This window comes from Sturnira hondurensis, unplaced genomic scaffold (genome assembly GCF_014824575.4).
Source record: "Sturnira hondurensis isolate 20B ecotype Veracruz unplaced genomic scaffold, ASM1482457v3 Scaffold0017436, whole genome shotgun sequence".
NCBI classification, from domain to species: Eukaryota; Metazoa; Chordata; class Mammalia; order Chiroptera; family Phyllostomidae; genus Sturnira; species Sturnira hondurensis.
Genome location: NW_028090067.1, coordinates 18,951,349 through 18,976,616, shown reverse-complemented (window position 1 = coordinate 18,976,616; position 25,268 = coordinate 18,951,349). Strand labels below are relative to the sequence as shown.

Sequence of the window (25,268 nt, the reverse complement as noted above, 5' to 3'; positions counted from 1 at the left end):
CCAAAATCACACTTACCTTAAGAGGCTGGGGGCCTCTCAATCCTGCCTGTCCTCCCATCTGGGGAGAGCCCTGCTGCAGCGGCTCAGTCATTAAGTTGCCAGCATTTCCCATGCCTGGGTTTGGGTACTGCATATTAGGACGCCCTCGGCCTGCTCCAATCGAACCGTTCATGACTTGATTAGGCATCATCCCCTGTCCATTGCCTGCAGTCAACATTCCAGGATTCATGCCAGCATTCATCCCTGTGTTCATTCCCATGGCAGGTTGACTCACTGGACTGTTCATCATACTTGTTGCAGATGGTGTGGGACCCTGATTTGGTCCACTAGTGCCCATTCCCATGTTAGGGATTGGGCTTTTGACCATGCTGTTTATCAAACCTAATCCAGGACTGTTCTGTTGGGCCTGGCTGGCCATGCCTTGGCCTGGGCCACCAACCCCCATATTTAGGTTAGGGGAACTACCAGACCGCAGCAATTCTGACAGTTGTTTATGTTTAGAAGCTGCATCTTGTACTATGCCAAGACTTGTCGGAAGCTGACTAATATCACCACCATTGGTTAGTCCCAATTCCGTAGAGTTGATTAATTCATCTGGTAAGTCATGCTCCAAGTCAAACAGAGAGCCAAAATCTAAAGCAAGAGGAAAGATAATGGTTAAAGTTTGACAAAACCAAAATTAAAAACTGCTTTCTATTTTGTTCTTGATAAACATTACATTTCTATACCTGACTCTATGGAATACTATCCATTTGTACTGTAGTTTTTCATGTTATACTAAATTTCCCCCTGACATCTACACATTAAAAAATGGAAGAATGTTTGGTTATACCAGCAACTTTAAACAATGAACTGTACCTAAAATAATACCAAGGAAAAAGAATTAAATCTTAGTGTAACACCCACATGAGTGGCCAAAAGTTTGTCTTAATAATCATGAGAAAAAGATGTACAATTAAGTTGTATAATTCTCCAGAATTTCTTAGAAGGGGTTAAAATAATTTATCAACATACAAACAAGTTCAGAACAAAAAATTTTAAACTATCATAACAACAGAGACAACTGATGTAAGACCCATCATTCGTCGAACACTCAGTGTGAGCTCCATGAAGCAAGGGGCTACCATTCTTTGCCAAGTTCTTAGTACAAGTGCCTGCCACAAAGTAGATCCTCGATCTGCTGAGTGAGCTTGCTTTTTCACTTAACCTCAGCCTACCAATTCATTTTCCTTAACCAAAATCTGGCTGAAATAGGATACAAAACCATGTCTCTAGTGAAACTGCCCCCACCCTACCCCTGTCCCATCCCCGCCAAAAAGTGAAAGAAGTTATAGACTAACCCAGGGTTTCTCAATCTTGCTACTATTAAACATTTTGGGCTGGATAATTCTTTTTGTGGGGGAAGGGAGGATTGTACTGTGTATTGTTAAGATACTCCGTAGATTCCTGCTCACTTCTCCCAATGCCATTATTATCCATAACTCATTTGTGACAACCAAGAATGTCTTCAGTACCATCAAATGTCCTTTGGAAGGGTAAAATTGATACTGGTTGACCTGCTGACAGTTTTAACTCTTTCTATACATTAGGTACCTGAGTTTTTTTCCCTTTTAATTCTTCAAGTAGTTTTCACATTAAAAAGACATTACTGGTATTTAATAATTAAATGTACTTGAATCTACAACTAATTTTCCTATTAAAGACAGTTCATCCCTTGAAGACAAGATACCACTTTAAATGATCTATGTGGTCCAATTAATCTTGATTTTTAAGTACAACTCTTCCTCTATGTGCCCTTCCTCTTTTATAGAACTCTATTGCAGCACTCAAATTATGAGTGTCTTTCTCTCTCTCTCTTCCCTCCTGGCTGCCACCTCTACCACCCTTTCCACCACACCCCAATTTACCCAGACTGCAGCTCTTTGGAAAGCGCTTATCTTATCATCTATAAACCAATTCCTTGCCTAATGCCCACCACAGTTAAGTATTCTGGTCATATCTTAATCTAACCAAATTGTATCTCAGGATCTCGGGACAAGATTTAGAGTCCAGACTTTTTTTACAGAATTATTTTCTTTCCTTCTGAAAAAAATCGTATGTGCCCATCTACCATTAAAAAAAAATGTGTCTTATGCTTTTGGAATATAAATAGTCTCAAATAAAACCTATTTTACATCATTACTCAAAGAAAATTACTTAATATACTGATACATCTCCTTAATCATTTGGGTTTTTTTTTTTTTTAAAAAGATTTAGTTTTAGAGAAAGGGGAAGGGAAGGAGAAAGACAGGGAGAGAAACATCAATGTGTGGTTGCCTCTCCCATGTCCTCCACCAGGGACCTGGCCTGCAACCCAGGCAAGTGTCCTGACTGGGAATCGAACCCTTTGCTTCACAGTCCGGCACTCAATCCACTGAGCCACACTAGCCAAGGCTATTTCCTTAATCATTTCTAATTATGTAACTCACAAAACTGGGATCATACATACTTTTAAGAGAGATTTGACGTTTTACTTCTCCCCTGAAATACACAATACATTTCAAAACTTAAAGCTAAAAATTATGAGTTAAGTATCCAAGTTATGTTAGAATAATATTAGGAAGCAAGTAGATATCAACAAGAAGAAAACCAGATACAACTGAGAGACTATGAACAAACCAGAAGTTGGTACTTTGAACAGAGTAATATATTTCTGGGAACGTTAAGGAAAAAAGAAAGTAAAATGAGAAAGTGATACTAGCAACCAATTTCTTGGGGCGGGGAGAAGAAAAAAAAGATGGATAAATTCCCGCCCTGCCTGGTGTAATTCACTGGGTTGGAGCGTTGTCCTATAAACCAAAAGAACATGGGTTTGATTCCCCTCAGGGCACATGCAGGTTCAGTCCTATAGGGGCACTTGTGGGAGGCAAGTGATCGATCAATCTTTCCCTCTCCCTTTTCCTCTAAGCATGTCCCCAGATGAGGATTAAAAAAAAAAGAAAAATTCCTGATAAAATACTCACCAACCTTAAAAAGAAAATATAAAGGATAAATGTCCTAGTCTCTCCAACAAATCAGTGGCAAAAATAGTAAATGGTAAGAGTTACTAATCAAATAAAAGATTCAACTAGATATACCTTGTTTAGATTTGGATTCAAACCAAATGAAAAAAAGGGGAGAGACACAAAAACTGGTAACTTGAAGCAACAAGCACATGGGAGTTTTTTATTTTATTTTAATTTACTTTTAGAGAGAGGGGAAGGAAGGAGAAAGAGAGTGAGAGAGAGAAATACCAATGTGTGACAGACACATCAACTGGTTGCCTCTCGCACACCCCCACCTGGGGACCTGGCCCACAACCCAGACTTGTGCCCCGATGGGGAATCTACCAGAGACCTTTTGGTTTGGGAGACAACGTCCAACCCCGTGAGCCACAACAGTTAGGGTGAGAGTTCTTTATTCTACTCTATTAAATTGAAATTTCTCATTTTAAAAACTTTAAAAGGACGTACAGAAAGCCTGAATAACCCTATTACTATTAAATAAAAATAATGATTGGTTAATTAATCTTTCCATAAAGAAAACACTAGATCTAAATATTTTTTTAAATGGGCATGTCCTACTGAACAAAACTGTTCAACCTTACACAAACACTTCTGGGAAATGGAAAGAATACTCTATAATCACACATGGCCAGTATAAATCATGAACATAGAAGAATCCTATAAAAAGATAAAAAAGAGGCCTGGCTGGTGCAGCTCAGTGGATTGAGTACCATTGGTCATCGGTTTGATTCTTGGGCAGGGCACATGCCTGAGTTGTAGGCCAGGTCAGGTCCCCAGTAGGGGGCGCAAGAGAGGCAACCACATATTACTGTTTCTCTCCATCTCTTTCTCCTTTCCTTCCCCTCTCTCAAAAAAATATTTAAAAATTAAGTAATAAAAAAGAGCAAACCAATTTTTCAGTGCCTTAGTCATGATAATGTATTTATTATCATGACTAAGTTGGGAAAATCTAAGGAATTTGGGGGGGGGCGGGCAGTTTGCACCAGAACCTTAGATCATCTATAAATGACATTCACCATATTAACAAAGAAGAAAATATAAGATTCATCTCAATGGCTACAAGAAAAGCATTCAATAAAATTCAATACCAAATCACATTTTTGGTAATCAAGAAACTGACAGGAATTTCTTTAAACTGATAAAAAGTCTTCTTCCAAAACATAAAAACTGAGAGCAAACATGCATGGGTAAGGGACCAATATTAAAAGCAGTCTCCTTAGCGTCAGAATAAAACCAAGGTACTCCTGACAACCACTTCTGTTCAATGTCGTACTAATGTCCAGCTAAAACAATAATATAAGAAGAATTATAAGCAAAAAGACTGAAAAGAAACACAACTCACTGTATTAAGATGATGTAACTCTCAATACAGAAAATCCAAAGCAAAGAAATGAAAAGTGAAAGGTTAGCACAGCGACTGAATATACTATAAACAAATTAAACTGCATTTCTAGACACCAGCAATGTTTTGAAAAAATTTTAATACAATTTAGGGTAGCACGGGGACAACTTAGGAAAAAATCTGACAATATGTTACTATAAAATACATGTAAATTGGGGAAACTAAAGACTACCTAAGCAAACAGAATAACAACCCAGACAACTGGGTACAACTCCTTGATATTACATAAAGGGACACTGAGCTTAACAAAGAAAGGATGCTAAAACCTTGCTAAAACCTAACACTTCCCAGCCTATCCATCAGTAATACTGTCCTGGAAACCAGGTTCCAAGAAGGAAATGTCAGTGGTGTTCCATGCTCCAGAGAGAATAACTGAATGTAGATAATAGAATATATTGAGCAATTTAAGTAAGAACAGTTCGGGGGAGTGGTAAAGAGCAAAAGCCAGACTGCAGTGGATTGAGATGTAGGAGGTAAAGTGAAAGACACCAAGTGTGTTTTCTAAATATTAAGGTGAGCTTTTAGATAGTAATCTTATTCCTCCCCCACTTGTTTGATTATGAAGCTGAAATTTATTTCATTACCTTTAATCTACCCTGTGGCAAGTATCACAGAGCTGCGACATACAACTGACATTATCAGTGAATTCACACCATCTCCAGTATGACATTTACTGCTTACTTTCCAAATATCAACCAATATTTGGCAGGCCACTACTACCAAATAGTTTGTTTTAAGTTCTCATATACATTTACTGATAGTCAAATGAAAAGTGACTGAGTAAAACGTTCTGTCATCTGAATGTACATTTAGTCCCAACAGTGATACAAACAAAATGTGACTGACCAGGTAGATTTAAATCTTTGAAAAACTGAACATAATACATAAGGTTTATTTGATAGATCATATATTATTAATGTGACAATTTAAACAAAAACAAATTTGGATCATGTGGGAAACTAGTAGAGTCAAAACATCCTTTCATTATTATACACTCATTCTGTAAATCAACCTTGGTATCTTCCTATGTTGCTGTGATTCTCAAAGCAAATTTAGCCATATAACCTCTTTTAAAATAAGCCCTGGCCAGTGTAGGTTGGAGCATTGTTCCCATAAACCAAGGGGTCCCAGGTTCAATTCCCCATCAGGGAACATGCTGGGTTGCAGATTCCGTTCCTATTGAGCACCCAATTGCTTTTCTCTCTCACAATGATGTCTCTCTCCCTCACTCTTTCCCTCCCTTCCACTCTCTCTAAGACCATGAGCATGTCCTCAGGCAAGGATAAAAAAATCCCTTGTAAAATAAATACTCATCTCACTTAGCCTTTCCATAAATCAAAAGATCAAGGCGATTCCATGGTACATGAACAACTAGACAAATATTACCACCATGAAATATGTAAGTAAAGCATAACCTTCAAAATTAAGATCAACAATCCCAAACACTGCACTGTCTGGGAACACAAATACATTTTTCCATTACTAACTAGGATGCAAAACAACTTAAAATTGAGATAATTTTGCCTCAAAATCTAATTCTACTACATAATAATATCTCTTCCAGTTATACATTATTTGTTGAATAAACAGGCTTATTTTGGTGTTTCAGGTAAATTGAAATCAAATGAAAACTCAGTTCTGCTCTTAAAACTGTACATTAAGCAAAATATCCATATGAATTATTCCAAAACTAGTCTATTCTCAAGTATCCACTTAGAAGACAGAATACATCCATGGATTTTCCTCTTTTCGATTCGTTTTCACTGGTATCGAAAAGCTTTTTAAAAAAATGAAGATTCCTGCTCTTAAAACTCTTTCTGTCCTCTAACCCAACAGTGAGGCCAGAGAATGGAGTAGGAACTGGACAAATGAAGAGCGCAGAGAAAGAGAACAGGCTGTGAACCTGTAGCACAGCCCATCCAGCAACTGCAAAAATTCCAAGTAGGGGGAGGACAGTGAGCGATGAGGCTGGCAGAGATGGAAGCACTCAGAAACCCTAGTAGTTCCAGGTGAGGGGTTTGGGATTTAAAAAGAAAAGGAAAGGGGACCCTGGCTAGTGTGGCTCAGTGGATTGAGTGCTGGCCTGCTAACCAAAAGGTCTCAGGTTTGATTCTGAGTCAGGGCACATGCCTGGGTTGCAGGCCAGGGCCCCAATTGGAGGCACATGAGAGACAACCACACATTGAGGTCTTTCTCCCATCCTTCTGCCTCTCTAAAAATAAATAAATAAAATCTTGAAAAATAATTACAAAAATAAGGATGAGATGGAAGTCCAGTATACCTAATTTTATAACAGTTTGCCTGGACACTGAAACTATCAATCTCACAATGATCTCTTGTTCTTACTGGTTTGGGGCACTCTTAACATTATCTAAGCTGTTTTGAGTGCTTAAAAAGTATGACATTTTAAAACATCACAGCCTTGAAAAGTAGACAATTTTGCAAACTTCAATTTATCAGGTAAAACCCTAAGTACTTTATTAAAAAGTTTTTTAATATAGTGTAAATGAAACAGAATTAAACTACTCATAAACAGCCTAAGCACTTAAAACTATGTAATATAAAGTACACAAAGACAAATGCAATATCCATGCTGGCAAGACTTGTAAAACTCCTGAAACAAATGTAAACGACCTGTGATTTATATACAAATTTGAATCAGATTATAATCAATATGAAGTTTTACAGATCACATAGCTATGCATGTTGGCAGCTGTTGAATTTTGATATCCATAGTCAACGGGCAAAAGTGCAGCAAATTTCAAATGTGCATTCTCTCAACCCTGTCCTGCAACCATGACATCAAAAGTTGTATTTAGCCCTGGTTGGTGTGGCTCAGTGGATTGAGTGCTGGCCTGTGAACCAAGGGGTTGCTGGTTTGATTCCCAGTCAGGGCACATGCCTGGGTTGTGGGCCGAGTTCCCAGTGGGGAACGTGTAAGAGGCAACCACGCATTGATGTTTCTCTTCCTTCTCTTTCTCCTTCCCTCCGTATAAAAATAAATTTAAAAATATATTTTTAAAAAAGTTGTATTTATACTTTTGGAAGTGACTGACTAAAGACATCCCATCACAAAAATCAACTCAACGACATGTTGGTATTGAAACTAAACTGCATGCTAACCTAATTATCACTGATCATTTCCTCAGTTTAGTAGCAATAACATGGTGTGGGCAGCTAAATTGTGAGTCTAGGATTTGTTTGCTCAACCGGGAATGGCTATAGTGAATCCTGATAACGAAGCTACCATACTCTCTCTTTTTAAAAAGATTTTATTTATTAAAAGACAGGGAGAGAAACATCAATGTGTGGTTGCCTCTTGCATCCCAACCTGGGACCCTGCCTGCAACCCCAGCATGTGCCCAGACAAGGAATCAACCAGCGACCCTTTGGTTCACAGGCCAGTACTCAGTCCACTGAGCCACACTATCCCCAGCCAGGGCCATACTATCTCTTAAAAAAAAAAAAAAGCCCTAAAACTTACATATTTGAAAAAGGGGAGAGTGCATGGTTTGTTTTTGAGTTATCTACTATATTTTCTACACTTATAATAACTGGTAAACAAAGTTTGGATGTTAAAGAAAAATCTTTAAAAAATAAAACAATTCACTTTGGTAATTACAAAGTGAATTGGAATAAACTTCCAAGGCAAATGATAAGTGTATTTCAAGATATAAGTGACACATCCTTGGTCTTCCTGCCATTAGGTTCTCTCCGTGTTACTGATCCTATACCATGTCACCAGAATCAGTCTCCTTTCCCTGACCAATGTCACTTCCCTGCTCATAGATTTTTATCCTGATAAGATAAATGTCAAACTCCTTAGCAAATCTCTGTCTTTTCATAACAGGACCCCAACATCCTTTTCCATCTGTCTCCCATGAAAACACTCCACAATACAATCAATGCTCAGTCACATCAAAACCACCTGTATTTGTTACCACCTGAAATACCCAACTTTCCCAACTTCTATGAAAAGGTAAGTTACCTTCAAGCCCCCCTGCCCCCATTCAAATACACATATTCTTTATGAAGTTTTCCCCCAATACTGAAAACCTACACTATTAGAAATAATGTATATTCTCTGCCTTTATTCAATACATTTTTAAAAAACTTATCAGAGTATCATTTATGGGAAAATTGTGTGTACACATATACCAACCCCACCAGACCCTAAAGGACTGGAGAGTAGAAACTGCACCTTGATTCCCCTTTAATTCCAAGTGCCTAATGAGAGAAAGGTACATCAAATGCAAAGTGACTACTCAATTTGGGAGAATCATACAACTTCAAAACATACAAAATTAAACCCATCACAACCCCTCCCCCAACATCCATACACAAATACTGCTTCTTTTCTCTTGTTTGCTATTTCAGTAAATGGAATCTTCATCGATCCAGCTGCCCTAACTTGGAAATCGGGAGTTACCCCCAAGTCCTCCACTGTAATATCTTAACATCATATTAATCATCAAGTTCTGTTGGCTACCACCTTCCCTCAGATCTTCTCACTTCTTTCCATCTTCTAATCCAGGCTACCCTCATCACAGCTAGAATCTTATAAAGAGCCATCTCACTGGTCTCCCAGTTTCCTATTTTTCCCTGACCCTTTCTGAGTAATTCCTCACTTAATCATCTTTGGTACAAGTCTGCCCCATCCATTTAAAAGAGCTAGAATGAAAAGTCTGAACTCCAGTAAGCATTACAAGCCCCGCATGATTGGCCCATTGTTCATCTCTACAGAAGTATTTCTTGCTATCCTCCCAGCAGATGGAACTTATGGGTTCCCTGCACAGGCCACGCACTCTCCTTCACAGCACGGGTCATTGTTACTAACCCTGTATCTATTCTTCAGATTCCAAGCTCAGACACCAGTTCCTCAAAGATAGCCACCAGAGTACTAATAATACAGGATAGGCCCCCGGTCTCCCTGTGCTTCCCGAGTACAATACTGGTCATGTCAGACTTAAATGCTGCTCCCCTGCTCTCACCTGTGAGTCCCAGGAAGGAAGGGTCTATGTCTGCCTGGACCACCAGAGTACTCCCTGTACTGAAGATAAATGCCTAGGGTACAGAAAATGCTGGTCTAATGCAGGACAACTGCTACCTTGTCAAGTCTTCTAAGCCAGTATTTCAAACTGTGGGTCAAAGCCAATAAAGGACCAGAAACTCAATATAGTGGGTCATAACCAGTTTTGTTTTTAAAGGAAACAGAAAACATCGAGTACATTATAAATAGTGAGGCTAAGTATTATTTTACTTGTTCACTCGCTGAGACAAGGTCTCTGCTTTTCCACACAGAATGTAGTTCTTGGGTGTGGTCAAAAAATCTGAAAAGCATCGCACTGCTCCTTCTTTTTTCCTTCCTCCTCCTTTATAAGAAAGTACCCTTTTAAGACCCAGATAAGAAAAAAAAAGAATACAGAAAAAAATAGTGCTCAACCGCACAATTCTTTAGCAAAAAGCCATTCTTTTTAAAAAAATATTTATTTATTTATCCCTTTAGATGGGAAGGGAAGGAGAGAGGAAGAGAAATATCAATGTATGGTTGCTTCTCATACATCCCCTGCTGGGAACTGGCCCCTGCCGGGAACTGGCCTGCAACCCAGGTATATGCCCTGACTGGGAATCGAACCCGCAATCGTCCGGTTCGCAGGCCCGCACTCAATCCACTGAGCTACACCAGCCAGGGCCAAAAAGCCATTCTTAACTTAAGCACTTCCAATAAGGACGATCTGCTCTGATTTCTCATTATGCCTTAAAAGTTTGATTTTCATTTCGGTTACACATACAAGACATCCTATGTGACAGTATATGTAGTGCTTTTATTCCTATTTTAATCTCTGCTGTCATATTCTTATATTTTCAAAAAAATCCCAGTATATGATATACAGGCCAACTGCACCATAATCCTCACTTTTAAGACTCTCTGAACTCCGCACACTTGACTTTCTTTTTCCAGTTTCCATATATCCATTACAAAAATCTACCACTGCTTTTTCCTGTACACTTAGTAGTAAGGTTAAAAATAGCCATTAATGGACACGTAGTATGCTGCAGCAAACCCCACCTCAAGCATTTGATAAAGAGAATTCTTGTTTACTCCTCACCACAATCCGGGAAGGTGGACACTACAGGTGGGAAAGCTAAGACAGAGAGGTTAAGTAACTCGCCCAAGCCGACTCCAAAACCCAATCTCTTAACCACTCACTTTTTCCCAGTGGTTTTAATTTTTTTCTCTCTCCTAAATTACTCTTATTTACCTTGTTGGGCATTTATTTAAAAAAAGATCTACACCTAAAAACAAATGAGATCCAAACTGTTTAGAAGAGGCTTAACTCTTCAATTAATATTTGTTTTCCTAAACCTTTTCAATTGAGCAATGAAAAATTCCCATTAAAATTTCAGAAAACTACCATCCATCACATACACACAAAATCATCTGCAAAATTCAGAGTTGTAAAAATTTTACACTGGGTATAATTTAAGTTTTAAACTTGCTCCTTAATTTCTCTAATGGATGCCAGACTTAAAAAAACAAAATCAACTTCGAAAATTCTAAATGGAGGAAACTACAGTAATAAACACACACACACCTATGTCTTACTTTTCCATTAATTGTTGGGTGTTTGGCAGAATAACTCCTGAAATGTTTCTTTGTAAATATACCCAGAAGTAATATTTTACACTCCCACTGTATCTGTAACATTTTTGCTATTCTTTCCCTTCCTATTTACTACTCAATACCCCTGCAGAAAACACCACTATGCACCAACTTTCAACTTCCACTGGATATGCCAATCAATACATTTCTTACCTTTGCAATAGAACCTGAACTACTACTGGAAGAGGGTATCCACATTGTTACATACAAAAGATTTACAACTTAACAAAAGTCATTTTACCTCTCTATCTAGCACAGAGAGCCTTCCTGAAGCCCTACAAAAGAACTTACAAAGTTTGAGAATAAGCAATTGTCAGAGTTCAAGGCACTTGGTAAAATGTGTTTCACTTTAATTTTAACAGTAATACCTAACTGGGGTCAAAGAGCCATAAATGAAAAAACTAGAAGCAGAACTCTAAACACTCATGTGTAAAAGTTAAAAGGAAAACATAGTATCACAAGCTTAAGAGCTGAAAAAAAGAAATGGCCTCCTCCGAAACCATTCTGATTAGGATGTTAATTTAAACCACTAACACACAATAGTATTTTCAAAGAGTAAAACTGAGGTTTAAAAATTCCTTGCCACTTCTCTTCTGTGAACATCAACCTGGTGTTTAAAATGCAGGTATATTTTATATACTAGTTGCCCTGTGCCTTTAAAATGCAAACTAGGCATAAAACCCAAGCCAAGCCTGACATGTAAGTGTCAGGGCCACAACACCCAAGCAACACCAGGAGGACCATTACCTACGGACAGGACAGATCCTGGCACTGCGCAGTCACCCATCTTTTCAGGGCCCGCTCCCTCAGTGCAGACAGCATCGAGCGTTCACAGAGCACTGGCAGAAGACGTCCAGTGTGGAATGGAGACAGCACATCCTCCTCCTCGTTCCCACCACTCAGGTTATCGTCAGAAATAGATTCAAGAAATTCCTCCAGGACTTACCTGTTTACTTTCCTGTCAATAATTTTATCTTTTTTTAAACAAATGGCTTTATGATCTTTTTTCTTTATGAGAGAAAGCAAACCATTTGATTTATCAAATAGTTTGCCCAAAATATAGTAAGTTAAAACTTTTAATAACTCAAGGGTAAATATTGAAAACAGGAAAATAAAAATATAAAAACTAAAAAACAAGTCTTTCCCTTTCCATTCTAACACATGAAACTTAAACTCAATTCGAGTTATTTGAATCAACCTCTAAATTTTTTAGAACAATCTTTGAGTAAGTCATTTTTATTCTCTACCAATGGCAAACCTTAGAAATTCAGAAGTTAGGTTTTAAACACTAATTTGTTTTGTGAGGCTCTCACAGGCCAACCCAACTGGGTTCTAGTTTTCTTTCCTATAAAACTGGTACATGCAAACACTCTTGGTAGGTACACTTATACTAATAAACTTGTAAGCCTCTATTTTTAAAAAATTTCTGGGGTCTAGAATTTTAGTATCATTTTGACTCAGTTCTAGATAAAATTCATAACCAAGTACCAAGGAACAACTTACTTTCACATTTATAAAACGTCCAGGGGACAATTCAAAAGTCATAATGTAGAAGCTACAAGTTTGAAATTTAAAGTTTTAAAAGTGAAGTGTCCTTGTTAAAAGTTGCCTGCAAACTTACACCACACACTACTGGATGCAAAAAAGGAAGAAAAACCCTAAATGCAATGGTGCCCCAACTTGAAGAAAGTTCACAGGGAGACAGTATCTTCTTTACACCTTCTCCACCTCCACAACAGCAAACCCCAGACCTATTAGAATTAAAAACTGGACAAAAAAATTCTAGGAATAAAATCTTCATTGGGGAGGGAGCAAACCATCAGTATAAAATTTAGACAAAGCTAAGGAAGATCAACTCACAGTTTATCTGGATGTTGAAGGTTTGTTTGTTTTCTATAAAAACCCACTTGATACATTTAGGACTCTTATAACTATTCACAGACATAAGTAGCAAAACAGTTTTTTATGTAATAGGTGAAACACTACACCAAAATGAGTTAGCTGAAATTACCAAACACAGATCAAGTGCAGAGAACGCAGCAGTGCACCTGAACAGAGCAGCGTCTGAACAGAAGGGCAGAGTAAGCCTTCCTTCCAGGCCTTGCATTACTCCAAGACTAAGCTGCTTCAATAGGGGGTCATCAAAATAATGTACAGAAAAGTTGTTTTCTCTAGAATGTCCCAAACCACAGGCTAACTCAAATGTAAAATCCAATACATTACCCCCAAACTAATGAAACAACCTGAAAATTTACAGGTGAAAACGTGTCTAATGGTGATCTAGGAAAATTGTGAATGACACTTTATCGATAAAGTGCAAAGGAATACGCTGCTCATTGCATTGCATGCATGAATTCTGAGGGGAAAAAAGGCAGATTAAAAAAATCCCTGAAGACTACAGAAACTTCAAGAAATAAGGACAGATCAAAGTTCATGCAATGCCAATGTCATAAGCCTGAAGTGAACTCTGCAAAAGTCCTCAATTTTTGCAGGTACTCTTTCTTATAAAAGTAAAGAAACCAAAACATTTGCTATAGCCTTACATTTTCACCCTTCAAAATGAAGCTACCTAGAAACGTGCTTAGAAGTTCTATACAAACTCAAAGGGTACATTTAACTCCATTAAGCACTCTTACTGGCAGATGGAAGGATGACGCTGAGCCTGCTCTTGGGGAGTTAAAGAGATGCTCCCTATTAAAGGGGAACATCTTGTGGACTGTCAGATGGCCAGCCATTCTTCCTCTTCATTATCCTGGTACCTCTAACTATGACAGCAAAAGAGAAGGTTGGTGGCCCTCAGGACAGTACCAAACTAACTGTAAGAAAGGGATGATGAAAGAAAGTCTCCCTGACTATCTCCTGATAGTGAAATAAAGAATTCGTAGAGCTTTTTAAACGGAAATCTCCAAATATTTTAAAGCATAAAAAGGCTAAAACACAAATACAAAACCCAATGCACATTTCAAATGTGTTTGATCAGTTCATGTTTGCAATTCGTGATTGGGGCTCTTTTCCCATTTCTTATCTTGATTTCCAAGTACACAACTCCACAAAATCAGGTATCCCCCCCCCCGCAAAGAGAAAGTGACTACAAACTGCAAAGAAAATGCCCCTGCTCTCTCCCAACCTGAAAAGCCAGAGTTTCACACATTTTGGTCTCAAACCAAAGAAATGGAAGATGTAAAATGAACTGCGCTCCATATTGATTCTTAAAGCAAATGGGGGGGGGGGGGAATTTAGAAAGCTAGGAATGGTAGGTAAAATAATTCAAAACAAATTTCGAGCTTTACTTAAACCTCACGTCAAACCTAAAATCCTGGGTCACCTACACACAAATACGTAAGACAAAGATTTTTACACCCTCATCCTTAACAGAGAAAATCTTGTGCAAAGAAAATCTTGAAAAGCAAGAGTAGAAAGTAGAGGAAACAGAGTAAGAAAAACCAAAGAGAAAGGATTCGCAATTCCTCCTTTACCAGCAACAAAAAAAATTAAAATTGCATAAAAAACCCTTACACTCAAATGCACTGCCATTTCCAAAATTAAATCGCAAGGGAACAACAATAAAAACCATTTCTATAGCACCACTAAAGAGCTCTAATTCCAGAACACACATCGATATGACATAATGTTGCAACGAATGTATTAGGAAGCGAAGAAAATGGTTGGGTTACTGGACGTCTTCGACTAGCTCATTCAAACACCTTTAAAATTAATCAAGAGAGAATTAAGAGAGAGAAAAGAAAATATGGAAGAATAAAGGTGCACGGAGCAGAAAAGATTAAAGGGGATGTGGAAGGCGAGGGCTCCCGAGACTAACCTGTGCCGTCGCTGGCCGACGCCGAGAGGGCCGGAGATGAGAGTTTAGGCCGCTTGGCTGAAGGCGGCCCCGGTTCCACCACATTCTCGGCCATTTTTAATTCTTTCGGAGATACAGGCGAAGAAATAGAGAATCCCCGGGACATGTCTTCTTCAGATGGGGTCCCCGGCCCGCTCCCTGGGATGGGCTTGGGGGGCTCCGCCGGCCCCCGAGGGGGGTGGGGGAAGTTCCTTATTCTCTCCGCCAGGTCGCGGTGACTGTAGAGGGATGCGGACTCGATAGAAAGGTAGGGGCAAGTGCGAGGGGCCGGGCCCGGCCCAGGCCCGGAGGAGGGCACAGAAACCTAAATCCGCCGAGCGAGTCCGCTGCGGCGAATTCCCGAGAACTCGCTGCTCTAGAGGCGAAGTCCCCGGCCCGCCACGGCCGGTCCCTGCCGAGCCGAGGTCTCTCGGAGCTCCGCCGCCGCCATCAGCCTCTTCCTCCTCGGCGCTGTCCTCCTCCTTCTCATCGCCACAAGGAGGCGGGGGCGAAAAGGGGGGAGAGGAGGAGGCGAAGAGACACACTCACCTCCTCCCGGTGCCCCCTCCCGGACCTGCGCCCCCACCCTCCGAACCCTCCTCCTGCCGCCGCACCGGCCCCTAATGGCCGCAGAGAGCTCGCGCGAGCAGAGCCAGGCTGGCGCCGCCGACTCACATCGCGCGGCGGAGGCGCAGCTAGGACGCCGGGCGCGGAACTCGCTAGCTCAGAGGGCCGAGCCGAACTGCGCTGTCCGCCCGTGCGGACGCCGAGCCCACCAAGGAGGCCCAGTTACGGCAGGCGCCGCGCTCGCCTTCGCTCTCCTCTCTCGCGGAAAAAAAATACGGCCGCCTCCGGCACCCACTCCCGGCGGCCAGGTGCCGGGAGCGCCCGCCCCCCCGGGGCTCCGCTCAGGGCCGCCCTCGGCGGCGGGCGAAGGCGCTGGGGGCGCGGGGTTATGTAATGGTCCCCCCTAGGCGTCGACGCCGGCCCGGCAGCCGGGCCGCGGTGGGGGTGTGTTCGGGCGGGAGGAGGCTGGGGGTCGCTTCGGCCCGTGCGCCCCGGGCCCCCTGCTACTGTCTCGGTCCCTGCCGCCTCTCTCCGACCCGGCTCCCCTCCGCACTCTCGCTCTCGCAGTTCGTACTCAGCCCGGCGTCCCGCTTGCCCACTCTCGCCCGCTCCCACTCGCCCTCTCTCCCCCCCAGCCTAGCACACAAACAAGATGGCGGCTGTTGTTTCTTCCCTCTGCCGAATCCTCCTTACGGGCTAGCGGTAGCAGCGGCGGCCGGAAATGAGCCAAGGGGGGGGAAGGGGGAGGGGTTGAGCCTCCGGAGGGAGGCGGTGAGGGGGCGGAGCCTAGGCCCCAGCCTCTCACACAATGGGGGAAGAGGACCCGTGGGCGGGGCCAGTACCAATCACGGGATCCGCCCAAGGTCCCAACGCTGTTGGCGCTTCCGCAAACTCCCCCGGAGTCACCCGGCGGCTCCTTTTAAAGGGGAGGATTTGAAGAGGGGGGTCGGGGAAGGACTTGGAATTTATTTTCAGTCGGTGGATACTTACGGGAGAAGGTGCTTGGGTTGGGTCTCTGCGTAGTGGACCGGTGGGAGTCGCGCTGCGGAAGGCGCCGAGTCACCGTGCAGGTGGCCAAAAACGAGCTGTGGGGGTGGCCCTGCGCCCTAGGCCCTTGAGCCATAGGTCTTTCCTACCTCGGTTGAGTCCACCAGTCAGGAGTAGGTACCCCACTGCCCTCCGTTCCGGGCCAGAGGCCTAATGCGTCCTCTCCCCTCCATCGCTTTCCCAAAGGGGATAGGTTACATGAAAAAAATCACACTGGTTACAAGTTGTTTACTTTTTCTCTGAGTTTTACATTTTTTTGACTACGAGTGTATATTATTTTCAAAATCAGAAATTATTGATTTTGATTACTTTGGTAATCAAAAATCACAGCAGTGGGAAGAGGTTTTAGGATCAGACCTAAATTTGTTTCTTGTTGACCACGTTTCCATACACTCTTACCAGGTATCACTGTCACCCAAGGGTCCTGAATTTTTTCCTGAACTCATCAGGGATCTGAGGTCACTGGAAGACATTCTTTAGAGAGAGGGGAAGGAGAAAGTGGGGGAGAAACATCAATGTGTGGTTGCCGCTCATGTGTCCTCTACTGGGAACCTGGCCTGCAGCCCAGGCATGTGCCCTAACTGGGAATCGAACCTGTGACCCTTTGCTTCACAGGCCCGTGCTCAATCCACTGAGCTACACCAGCCAGGGCTGGAAGACATTTCTCTTCACCTACCCGTAATAGACCACATCAATAAAAAAACACGTTTATGCAGTGCCTTAAAGATAATGTGACTGTGGAAAAAAAGCAAAGACATAAGGTGCTAAAGGTAACGTAAGGGTGGAAAACAGCAAAAATGTAACAATGGAGAAAAGTGCTTAAATAATGTGTGCTGTGTGAGACTACAGCTTTGCAGAGGAGGACCTCGTGGGCCACCTGCACGAGGTGCATTTCACATTCCTACACACTACAGGATTTTGCTGTGTTGGGCCTTGCGAAAATTGGTACTTGAGGAAGTGGCAAATTTGTTAGTGGTCCCCAAGGAAACCCCCAAACCAGCATCTGTGGAGAGAGTTAAAAGCTTTATAACGTTTAAAACATCATGCTCTGCAGTTGGTGTTTGCTTATTGTTGAGTTTACTTTGGTTTTTATTATTATTTGCTTTTCAAATGCATGACGAGAATAAATAAGAATCTAGTAATGAAAATCTTAAGCTCTTAAGCAACTCAGGTTGCCAGCAAGGATTAATTCTGTCATGTTGTTCAGGCCTACTTCACCCGAATTGCAGTAAAAAAGCAGGCAAGCTGAAAAGGACAGTATCTGCTTATGAAAGTTGATATAGGATGGATCCAATGTGTGAGGCTAAGGTCAAAATTGGCCCTCAGTTATTTTTAATAGTTCATACTCACATTCACAGTAAATAAGAAAGAAATGTGGACAACACCCGAAAGCATAGCCAGTAGTTCCCTTGTAACTAAATTAGTCTCCCAACTAAATCAGGTTGCTCGCCTGATTTTTGAAGACTCTCTGACCTTTGGAAAAACTTTCGCATAGTTTTGCAGAGGATCCAGCTTCAGTCTAAGCATCATTCGAACATACTCGGCCAGCCAAGCCAAAAATACTGTGGTACCAAGTACAGGAAGCTTATTGAAGATCAACCAGCCTTGGCCCAGTATCTCAGTTGGATAGAGCATCGTCCCAATACACTAAGGTTGCAGGCACATGCAAGACTAAATCAAGTAATTCATAAATAGAAAAATAAATTGATGTTTCTCTCTCTTTTTTCCCATTCCTCTCGTTCTCTCCAATTGAAAAAAAAAAGATCAAAGGAAGGTCTCATGAGGAAATTATGCAAAGAAGAATAAGGACCAGCCCAGAAGGGAAAGCTCAGGCGAAAAACGGGGAATTCTTCTCCTTCCTGGGATGCACTTTTCTGGGTCCTTACCTGGCACTCCGAAGTAAGTCATGTTGGAAGCAGCTGGAGAAAATAGAATCACACTAATCAAGATGAGACTTCAGAGGGTTTCAAGAATGCAGAATTGAATCATCAGCTTCGATTATATAACCTAATCAAATGAAAGTGTAATCAGCTATGGAGTACTACGTGTAGATTAAAAGGGAATTCATGAAGAAGGAATTGTCTGCCAGTAGCTGGGGGGTGGGGGAGGGTAGGAGTGGAACACACATGAGACAGAAGTGACTGGCAGATAAGAGCAGGAGCACTGAAGTCAACCAGGACTGTGTTTAAATTCTGGTTCTGTCACTTATATGCTGTGTGACTAGAGCAGTCTCCTCATCTGTAAAAAGAATTTCCTGAGGAGACCTACTTTAATGTTGCAAAGATTAAACATGGTGGTTTATGAATATGCTTATCACAATGCCCGGCATAGTAAACAATATGTCTTAGCTGTTTCTAGTCATTTGTTCTAAAGGGAAAGGATCTTACCTAACTCAAAGAGCTGCTAAGAGAATGAAAATGTGACAACTGCATGTAAGGTGTTTAACAGTGGCCAGAGACTGGCAAATGCTCCTGGGCTCCCACATTGGCTTCTCAGTTGGAAGGAAGTGCCTCCCGGGATCACCCAACTCCCTTTAAACCATCTGATGACTAATCCAGCTTTCCAGGTCCTCCGATTGCCAAAAAGGAGACTCCTACATAGTGGGCACAAGGACAGGAGGAGAAAGGTACTACCTCAGGATAAATTCATCAGTTGCATTTAGTATGATCCACAGTCACCTTAGCCTTGGTTAATACATATCCCTTTCTCCAGGATCTGTATACTTCTTGTGTGTGTGCCTTATTTCTATGCATGGTCCTTCTGTCCAGCTGGAAGCCTGGGCGCCATCCATGAATCCACGCAGTCTTCCCTATTCCTTCTTCCACATACCCCGTCATGAATTCCTACAGATTCTACTTCTTGAATTACCTTCCAAACCAAATGGATATTCACCATGAGCAAGTGTTACCTATTAACAAAAATGAAAAAGGGCTCTCATAGGTGTGGCCTCAATGAAGTTTTCCCGAAGTACTTGTCATCAGTGGAAGACGGTTTGGGAGGTTGGGGCACTGCTGCAACGGTGAATGTGCTCAGGGCTGTGGAAGTGGCTGCACACTTGTCACAAGGGATTATCAATTTAGGTACTGTTCTAAAATATTGCCATCATTTGCAAGAATACATTTTTATTGGTAGCACACCTTTCTTAAAAGCTGTTTTTGAAAGAGATCTTAATAGCCAGTATTGATAAAAAGATGAAAAATGGGTATTTTCCTATACTGCTAGTGGTAAAAAGGCATGATACAAATTTTTAGGTTCACACCAGTGATTATAGACTTTGAAAATCCCAGTATGTGTAGGATGTATTCTACAAGTGTACAGAGATGTGCAATAGTTCCCCCTTATCCACAAGTTTGCTTTCCATGGTTTCGTTTTCCACAGCTTTAGTTACCCACGGTCAACCGTGGTCCAGAAATAGTAAGTGGGAAATTCCAGCAATAAACAATTCGTAAGTTTTAAATTGTGTGCCATTCTAAGTAGTGTGATGAAATCTCATGATGCCCTCCTCTGTCCTGCCTGGGATGTGAATCATTTCTTTGTTCAGCATCTCCACACTGTATATGCTTAGCCATCTCAGCTGTTAGATTGACTCTTGAGATATCACAGTGCTGTGTTCAAATAACCCTTGTTTTACTTAATAATGGCCCCAAGGCACAAGAGTAGTGAAGCTGTTGAAGTTCAGATATGCCAAAGAGAAGCCATGACATGTACATAGTCTATGCAGGGCTTGGTACTGTCTGCAGTTTCAGAAATCCACTGGGGGTCTTGGAACTATGCCCTGCAGATGAGGGGGGACTACTGTATATGAAAATGTTCCCTCTGCAGCATTGCAGTAGGCCCCCCCCGCCCCCCCCAAAGGAGAAACAAACCAATAGCCCATCACTAGGTAAATGGATAAAAAAGACACTATGGGTGTGATCCCATGTATATGAGGCACTTAGAGTACTCAAACTTACAGATAGTAGAGTGGTGATGTCCAGGGGCCAAGAAGAATGGGAAGTTACTGCCTCACGGAGTTTCGCTTTGTTACAATGAAACACTTCTGGAGATGGAGGGTGGTGATGCTCCTACAGCAGTGTGAATGTGCTTAAAGCCACTGCATGGCCCTTAAAGATGGGGTGATCAATTTTATGTGTATTTCACCACAACTCAAAAATGTTAATGATTAAGATGGTAACTTTTTGTGATACACATTTTGCCACAGTTAAAAAGCAAAACAAGCAATCAATACCACATAGCCTTATGATGATGGGATACTATGCAGTCATTTACCAATTGGCCTACCATAGAGAGATATCCATGTATCACTAAGGACAAAACGAGAAAAGTGTAGAACAGCAGGTATAGAGTGGCTCTGTGTTTATGGATGTAATAAACAACAGTAGTGAGTTAGAAGCTGAGCAGATACGCACCAGGCGGTCAACGGTGTTGGGGTGAGAGAAGTGTTACCGGCGGCTCTCATTCTACATCATGCATTGTTTCTGGTGTGTGAAATCAGAACCAAAAAGCATTAAAAAGCAAAAAACAAACAAACAACCTTCAACTGTTAGGACAGAATTTCCTGTGCAGGACATGGCTTTCCTATCTCCTCTCTCTCATCTCCCCTCCTCACAGCCTAGTGCTTGTGCCATGCTTTGTCCGTCCTTGGGAGAGTCACACATAACACTCCTTCCGCTTGAAACACTCACCACCCCCACCCGATTCTGACACCCATCAGGTCTCAGCTTACACATCCCTCTCTACGTAAAGCCCTCCTTGATCCCCCCGAATCCTGTTTACATACCCCTCCTGTGCCCCCCCCCCATGGCTGTCCTCCTGTACTTCCAAATTGCCCTGCATTCACACTGTGTTACAGTCCTTGTCGGCCATTCCCTGTCACAGTGGAAGGGTGACCATGCTGTCCATGTCTCTAGCCCCAGCTTCTAACTCAGACCCTGATGCGTAGCAGGAGCTCAACTCAAATTCTCGAACAAAAGAACGGGCAGCACTGATTTGTGAATCTGGTCTGCGTGGGTGGGTCTGTTCTGCAGCGACAAGGGCTTCCTGGTCCTGAAAAGGACATGGTCTGGTCCGTCAAGGTGCCAGCCAATCTTCCTCTCTCCTGGAATTTTGAATATCTTGACTCAGAGTCTTTATAAGTAAAACAGAAAGAGAATAAGTGTCTCTGTTCATTAATGATCTGAGAATCTGGGACTCTAAAGCAAGTAATATGACCTTCACGAGATTCCAAACTGAGGCAAGGGGAAGGCTTGAATTAGGCCTTCCCACACCACTGTGGGCCTCTTACCACTGAACTCTGAAGGTGGGAAGCAGGTCTTATGCTTCTTCACGTCCCTGGGCCTAGCACGGGAACTGCCACAGAAATCACAGCCAATGAGTGTTTGTTGAAGGAAGGAAGGAAGAAAGAAGGAAGATCTCTACATAAACACACATTCACAAACACACACGTACAATATCTTTTCTATAAAACTGGAATAATGTGTGCCAAAGCCACCAAAGCAGCCAGAGAATGTGTAACTTTCCGTGTCATTAAACGTCCCACCATCAGGGCTGAAGTGGACTAACAGAGCCTGAGGTAACCAAGGAACTTACCCTCTTCGTACCCTGAACCTGCCTTTATTGAGCATCTTCTCTGTGCCCAGCACTTTGCTGGGTACTGTGGACTCCAAGAGGGGCAAGACACTAATCCTGTCCTCTGGGCACACCATCTAGTTGGAGAGAAACTCACAGAGATAAGTAGTTACCAGGCAGAGTGATGGAGGCTTTCTCAAGGCAAAGAAGGATGGCTAGTTTGTGAGGGAGAGCGTTTGTCACATTGGCACCTGGATGCGGCTCACTAAGCCCGGAGTACATGCCGACGAGAGTGCCCTGGTAGGAGAGGATATGGAAAAAGGGAACCCAGTCAGACCACAAAAAAACTGTGTGTGATGTTCTAGGAAGTTTGGGCTGAGATCTAGGTCTTGCTTTTCGTTCGCACTTTGCGGTCATTTGGTCCACAACTCTGTACAGTAATTCAGTGGAATATTAAAATATGTTAGTAGTATTGTAAATAAAAATCTGATTGACTTCAAAATAAAAACAAATGACCTCAGATTTGATCCTTTGTCTTCTAAAAGAGTACTCCAAAGCAGGTCAGAAGAGACATATGCAAATAAAGATACTCAATGCCTGGTAGCCCTAAGCTGATGGTAACTAGCGCCACAATGTGTGGGCCTATCAGACTGTGACTCTCCCTAAAAGGATCTCAGAATAGCTCTGCTCTGCTCTCTGCAGCGGGCAAGCGTCTGCTCCATTCAGCAGTAGCTCATTCTTTACTATTGTTGCTATGTAACAAACTATTGGCTCTCAGTGTTAGCCAAGGCGGCCAGAGAAGGGTGGGCAGAGAGGGTTTTGGGAGAAGCATCTTTCCTAGAATCTAATGGAACAAACGTGGCCTGAGCATTTCCAGGGCACCCCCATGTTACCTGCCCCTGAAGATACAGACATCCAGTTCTGTTCAATGAACATTTATTGAATGGCTCCTATACAGGAAGCACTATGCTGGGCTACAGGGATATAAAAATAAATAAAATTTACATGATTTCTGCTCTCAATTGCTCACTATCTAGTAGGAGAGAGAGTTTTGCCAGTGGGGAACTAATCTAACAAGATGCAATGATCAAGGCTTGGGTGCTGTATGGACACACAGAAGAAGGGGTGCTTCGGATGACTTCGGCTTTGGACACGGTGATGTGCTTGTGGAACACACTTATGGGGATCTCCCAGAGACAGCTGGACATATGGGTTATGGGGAAATCAGACCCGGTGCTTGCCCTGGAGGCTCTTGCTATCGCGTAAAAGAGGTAGAAATGTGAACACAATAGACCAGCCACCATACTCGGTGGTGAGTGCTCACACGAGGCTCAGAAAACATGATGACACAACTGCTTGGCCTGGCAGTCTTCACGCTCCTCTAGGAGACAGCCCAGGGCCTGAGTCTTGAATGACCTAGGGTGGTAACTCTGGTGGAACAAAAAAAAGAGAGAGAGAGAGAGAGAGAACGGGCCCACATGAGATAATTGAATAATTTCTCAGCTCTGCCGAGAAAACTGGTAATGGGAGGGAGCCCAGAGCTGGCACAGGAAACACCATGAAGCTCAGAACCTGGACCCTGGGCATCGGTGATAGGGTCTAATGAGGAGCTGAATGCATGGCACCGCCCAGCGACGTAAGATGTTTTGGGGTGTTGAGGTTAGAAGCACAGGAGGGAGTAAATCCACGACTCCACACTCTGCCAACTTGATAAACATCTCATTCCCCAGAATTTCAGGTGCGTCTCCCTGAGACACAGGTGGAGACACATGCCTTTTCCTCCTACCTGCAGCCTCACTGCAGGTTTATTCCTTGAACTACTTCTTTGACTCATCTTGGTATAAATCAAAGTCAGAGCAATTTCAGATCAAGTCCAAATCAACATTCTAACCCATCCTTGAACTTTACTTAGGTTCTGTGCTCTAACTCAGCTCAGCTCAGGTAAGAGAAACAGACTTTACAAAATCCTGATGAAGTCACTTTTGCTTCAGTTAAAAGCGTGTAGGACATTCATGATGTCTTTTATTAATTTATCAAAAATGTATTGAATTGGGCCCTGGCTGGTGTGGCTCAGTGGATTGAGCTCAGGCCTGCGAACCAAACGATCGCGGTCCGATTCCCAAGTCAGGCCACGTGCCTGGGTTGCAGGCCAGTTCCCAGCAGGGGACACATGAGAGGCAGCCATACATTGATATTCCTCTCCCTCTCACCTTCCCTTCCCCTCTAAAGATAAATAAATAAAATTAAAAAAATAAAAATAAAAGATTTCTTATTTTTAAAAAAATTTTAGATGTATTGAATTGGTACCTCATGTGGCAAACAAGGGGTTAATTTATTTAATCCACACAGCTCTTGCAAATGGATAAGGAAAAAATAGGGGGGAAAACTGGGCAAGAAAACCTCCCCAAACAATAATCACTTGTGACTGAGACACCCTCCGGTGACTCCCAATAATTCCCTCCTCCTGGTGTCCACGCCTTCATGTTACCCCCTCCGCTTACATGTGGGCAGAGTCTATGGTTTGTTCTAACTGATGGAATATGGCAATGGTGACGGCACGTTGCCCCCAGATCGTGCTGTGTTAGGTAAGATGGCATCAAGCCTTAGCAATTTGCATCAAGAGATTCTCTTCGCTAGCTTGATACAGTTAGATGCGGTGAGGAAGCCTCTACATGGGTGGCCTCTGTGAACTGCAAGAAGTCAACAGACAAAAGCAACCAAAAGCTGGGGCCCTCAAGTCATACAGCTCCGCGGAAATGAGTCCTGCCAGCACTCCGAATGAGCTGGGCAGCAGATTTTTTCCCAGGTAAGCATGCAGATGAAAATGCAGCCCAATCGACACTCCGACTACAACCCTGGGAGGCCCTGAGCTGGGGACCCAGCGAGTCTGTGAGGACTCCTGACCCACATAAACTGTATAAATGGAAAGATCACTTGAAGCCACTGAATGTGTGGTAGGTTATTATGTAGCAATAAAAAACTAATACAAAAGATCAAGAAAAGAAATATAAACAGGACTTCTTTTTAAAAAATGCAAAATTTTTAAGTTGGCAATATATTAACATGGGTCAACACTTTAAAAGGTATATTCTTCCTCCTACCCTGCCCCCCAGTTACCCAGGGCCCCAGCCCAGCGAT

The 25,268-nt window shown here is 42.4% G+C and overlaps 1 protein-coding gene across 2 annotated transcripts in view; it reads right to left on the bottom strand.

Moving 5' to 3' along the window:
• Window positions 1-16,218, bottom strand: part of EP300 (EP300 lysine acetyltransferase) — a 72,188-nt gene extending 55,970 nt beyond the window's left edge. For both annotated transcript variants that reach the window (XM_037068433.1, XM_037068434.1), the window contains exons 1-2: window positions 14,931-16,218; window positions 17-633 (exon numbers count right to left, since the gene is read on the bottom strand). In XM_037068433.1, coding sequence (XP_036924328.1) covers window positions 17-633; window positions 14,931-15,075 — 762 coding nt within the window. In that variant the 5' untranslated portion in view covers window positions 15,076-16,218. The remainder of the gene's footprint in view (window positions 1-16; window positions 634-14,930) is intronic.
• Window positions 16,219-25,268: the final 9,050 nt, after the last annotated feature.